Source organism: Malus domestica, chromosome 14, assembly GCF_042453785.1.
Source record: "Malus domestica chromosome 14, GDT2T_hap1".
Classification (NCBI taxonomy): Eukaryota; Viridiplantae; Streptophyta; class Magnoliopsida; order Rosales; family Rosaceae; genus Malus; species Malus domestica.
Window position 1 is genome coordinate 27,414,659 of NC_091674.1, and position 4,675 is coordinate 27,419,333.

The window sequence follows — 4,675 nt, forward strand, 5'->3', positions numbered from 1 at the left end:
AAATGCATAAACATTTAAAATTTGATTACGTGATTGTCATTTATACTAGTGTTTTCTTGAAATATCGTACATGTAGTAGGTTCTCAAGCTAATCAAAGAATATCATTTGTGTTAACTTGTCCACGTAACAGTGCATGATTTGCTTAAAAAATTGTCACGATGATATCCATATTGCATGGAAGTTATCCACAATCAACCATACATGAACAAATAAATAAGAACTGAATCGACTTGCTTTCGCTACCCCTCTTAATTTAGAACTCTTCCAACTAATTAATGGAGTTGATCAAAATTTACACAGATATATGAACAACATGCCAAAAGAAAACTGCCTCTTCTACAAAAATTGAAACCCAACTTTGTTACATATGTAAAACAATTGTACACCTACAACATCTGTAACAATAAGCCACGGATGCACAACAAAAAGGCCAAGAGATCACAATCTCAAACCACATTACCTCTTGCCCATCTACACAAAATGCTCACGTTCACTGTTTCGGAGAAGAATGCCGCAGTCTATTGAGCACGATTGTATGATAGAATCTCCTCGTCCGAAAGAACAAAGCAAGAGCTACAAGAAACCCAAAGAAAGCAACAGAAGCCATGATAAAAAACGACAGCATGAAGCAGTGAGTGCCGCTGCAGGAGTCATCATCTTCTCCAGAAGCTTCTCTATCATATATGAACCCGATTACTCTCACGGAGAAGATATAAGAACCAACAGGACTGGCTATTGCGATCGTGTTGAAAATAGTCCCCATGTGTCTAATCCCAAAGATTTCAGAAGTGATTGTGGGCATAAGTGACCACTGTGAGCCGTAGCAAATCCCAACTAGGATCGAACCCACATACAAATTCCCGGGAAAGCCAGATGAAATCACAATGTGGCCGGCTGCCATGGTTGCTAGTGTGACAGCCATCAGCAATGGCCTTGCCCATCCTTTCTTATGTAGCAAGTAATCTGAGACATACCCGGCTCCAAACCGACCTAGAAAATTCCATATGCTCCACAAGGAAACAAAAGAATTGATCTCAACTGTTGTGTAGCCAAGAGATTCCCCTATTTGACCCATGTTGTTTATGGTGGCCAATCCAGACCCCATCCCACAAATCATAGCAATAAACAACAACCAGAAATCAACACAAATCATAGCTTTCAACAAATTCATATCTTCATGGTCTGTAGGGTTTTCTGATGCTGATAAATTGGAGGATGCTAAAACTGGCTCGGGGTTTTCGAGTAAAGGATCGTTGGGTGTCCCAGGGAGTTTCTTGGGTTGCAAGTTCTGTGCTTTGATGGCTATTCCGAGGGGCGAGACAAGTAAACACAGAAGAAGTGGTGTAACAGTGAGAACACTTGCCCATGATGGGAAAGTGAAGATGGTTCGGAATATGATTAGGACCATGAGATAAGCAGCTGTGAGCAGAGCATAAGCAGAGAAGATGTTTAAGTACTTTTTGTCAATAGCACTTCTACCGGCTTCATGGATTTTGACCAGAGGCATGAACAAGATGGTGACAGATGTGGGCAACAATGCCAGCAGGAGAATGAAGGTGCTGGGGTTACCATTGCAGAATGTGTCATAGACTTGGACTAGAATTGCTGAACTTAGACCAAGAAATCCCTGCTTAAAAAATAATCATCATTGGAAAATAGCATGCTTTTTCTTTCTTTCGATACTCTAATCTACGAAGAGAGAGATCAAACTCGCCCCCGCCCCAGTTTAATAGCTGAACCCACATATGCAACTATGAAAACATGGTTTTAAGAAAAAAAATGCTACGGAGACTCTTGTAAAGTAAGACTATTAATGAATTTTAAGTCATTTCACAGTTTCATATGCCAACGTTATAAAATGGTGCCAAAAAAATATGAGATGGCCGAGACTTCGTGGAGAGTCTTATTTTTATAAAGTCTCTTTAACATTTCTCTTTTAAGAAACGAGGGTCAATAAAAACATAACGATCCAATTTTTTATGGAAGAAATATAACTAATCATCAATTTCGAACACATGCCATCTTTTTAAAATATTGGAAAAATGCACAAATATAACTTAATACCACTACAATGAAAAGTTATATTTTTTCACTAAAGATGCACAAAACGGACAATGACACGCGTTTTAGTGTCCGTATAATGTCACGGTATTGTCCGTTTAGCGTCTTTAGTGGAAAAAATTTCCTGTATAGTATCAAAAATTTGTAAAAAAGTTATACATTATGCAATAATGTGAGATTCATTCATCTATAACTATGTGCGTCTCAAATCATGTGTGAACAATGTAGCGAAGTAAAGAAAAACAAAACGACGTCGTGCGAGGAAAGTAAGTGACCAGTGCAGTGATAAGCGTTACTTACCTTCATGATGCCGACGATGGTCCCACCGTAATCAGAGAAGTTGTGGACCCCAGTCACCACGTTGGCGGTGTTGAAGAAAGTCTGAGCGTGGGCCGCCAGGAGCATGAACAAGCAAACCACCGCGACCGGCGGCCTCTCCACCAATCCGGTGACAGCAGCCCACAGGAAGAAGTACCCCACGAAGCACTGAATTGCCCCCACCAGAAGCACCACCCAGGGCCCACCAATTCGGCGACGGTTAAGCGCCACAGCGGAGTACAAAATCCCCGATAAGACGCCGACGTTGCCGCCTATGTCTTTGAAGACTGACACCGTGTCGAGCGTTGATTGGTCGTAGCCCTGGCTCGACTTGATCGCCGGGGAGTAGATGCTGAAGGCGTAGGGAGAGCCGCCGGTGCACTGGATCAATATGCTCGCCGCCGTGGCTGTCCACTTGCTTCTGCTCAGCCTTTCCATCTCTGCCATTTTTTTGGCTGTCACCTTTTTCTTTTGAAGAAATGAAATTTGTTTTTCTAGGAGAGAGATTTTTTAGTGTCACGAGGCCACGTCTCTTTATAAAAATTGTGTGATGCGTTAAAATATTAATAATTTAAATATTAAAATTTTTTATTATTTACATAAAAATACGTGTTGTACCTGTCATAATTGAAATTTTTTCTTCATTGCGGGTTTGTCATTAATGGCGAATTTCCGAATTTGGTGTCCAATAAACCTCGAATTTTCAAGATTACCATCACACTTCGTCACATCTTATTTTCAGACAAAATAATATTACTCTCATCATATTTTTCATACAATATTTATACTACATTTCTTTTCTAACAAAAGTGAGACCCACTCATTACAGAACACTTTCTCACGGATCGGGGAGAGTGAAGATGTTTAAAACACGCACAATAATTGTCTACCCTTCCACTTTAAATATTTTTTCGTGCTCTCCTGTTTTGTGTGATCATAGTTAAGTCATGTTAACATTTATATTATTTTTTTATAGAGATAATAAGACAAATGAATAGTAATATAAAATGTTGACGTGGCTTAACCGTAACCACACAAACAAAGGAGTACGGGAGGACACTGGAAGTGGGAGGACAAACAATCCTTGTCCTTAAAACACTGGCTAAACACCTACATGGAGGTCTACACCGACTCTCCACCACCACTTGCCAACCAAATCATTAAGAAATCCTCATAAAACTTTCACATGTATAAAACATTTCTCCGAACTCCAGAAGGTTCTAGGGCCATCAAGTGGATCCGCCCCTGATTAGAGTGTAAAGCCAACTACAAACACGCTTTCGATATTTTATAATAGATTGCATGTCGTAGCCGTATGGCATCTTCCCAATTATTATGCTCTAAGAACATACTTCCCTCAGCACTACGGTCTAGTAGTTTAACCGAACTCTCCATTTCCTTAATGTAAAAATATTGATTTACTAAAAAAACAAAAAAAAACGGACGCCACTTTAATAAATATGTTGGTGTGCTGGGACCAGGATGCATTGTGCTATTGGACTTATTTTGTTTGTTCGAACTGTGCTTGAGTCAGTCGTCTATGTTCGGGTGGGCAAGTTCTCGCAACTCGTTCACTTGATTGTGACTTATGACCCTAAGAATTTCTCCATTTCCTTTTTGTATTGCTTATTTTAAATTCAATTATATTCTACATTTGGAATGAGAGATTTAATTATGTCACACAATAAACTATTCATAGGAATTAAATTTTGATTTAATTATCTAATTGAATAAACCTAAGCAGACACGTTACAAGTAAAATGATAAAAAAAAAATAACATCAAACTGTAGTGGCGTTCGTGAATTAGAAACTGAGTTTTTTAAAGTTTCCACATTTATAACAAAGTGGGGGCCAATACGGCTTTGGGCTGACTTATTAAGCTTTGCACCTTTGGATATCATTCTTAATTTGTTATGGCCCAAAACATTTTTATTAATGGGTAATTGAATGATTCTATTAAAAGAGAACCAAAAGAAACAACAAACTACAACACAATAATAGCAACAAAAGCCAAGCTAAAACAAATAAAAAAATGGAACTTTAATGAAAACTTTCTGGTACTGTTTACTTTAACAAAAAATCACATTTTAAGACTAAAAAGTCAATCTTAGTACTATTCACTTTACCCTTTATTTTGTCCTGATCGTTAAAACTCAAAGTTTTCAAACTCTTTTCATTAGTTTCCTTATAAAAAAAAGTAGGAGGCTGTAAAAAATAACAACCCAACATGATAACCAGCACCAAAAGGAGAACTACTAGGAATTCTTCATTCTTGAAAGATAGGTGTACATTTG

At 38.3% G+C, this 4,675-nt stretch overlaps 1 protein-coding gene across 1 annotated transcript; it reads right to left on the reverse strand.

Annotated features, from left to right (window-relative positions):
- Nucleotides 1-249: 249 nt before the first annotated feature.
- LOC114821032 (protein NUCLEAR FUSION DEFECTIVE 4-like) lies at nucleotides 250-2,886 on the reverse strand. Its single transcript, XM_029092730.2, has 2 exons — nucleotides 2,363-2,886; nucleotides 250-1,628 (listed from the first exon to the last, which is right to left on the reverse strand). Exons 1-2 carry the CDS (start codon nucleotides 2,825-2,827, stop codon nucleotides 492-494), a joined length of 1,602 nt encoding a protein of 533 aa, XP_028948563.1. The 5' UTR covers nucleotides 2,828-2,886; the 3' UTR covers nucleotides 250-491.
- Between the last annotated feature and the right edge of the window lie 1,789 nt (nucleotides 2,887-4,675).

What these genes read in the sequence shown, in the direction of transcription:
- LOC114821032 (XM_029092730.2), bottom strand. Translation starts at nt 2,827, where the DNA reads ATGGCAGAGATGGAAAGGCTGAGCAGAAGCAAGTGGACAGCCACGGCG. An exon ending in CCATCGTCGGCATCATGAAG is followed by an intron (nt 1,629 to 2,362) that starts GTAAGTAACGCT and finishes TTTTTTAAGCAG; the next exon opens with GGATTTCTTGGTCTAAGTTC.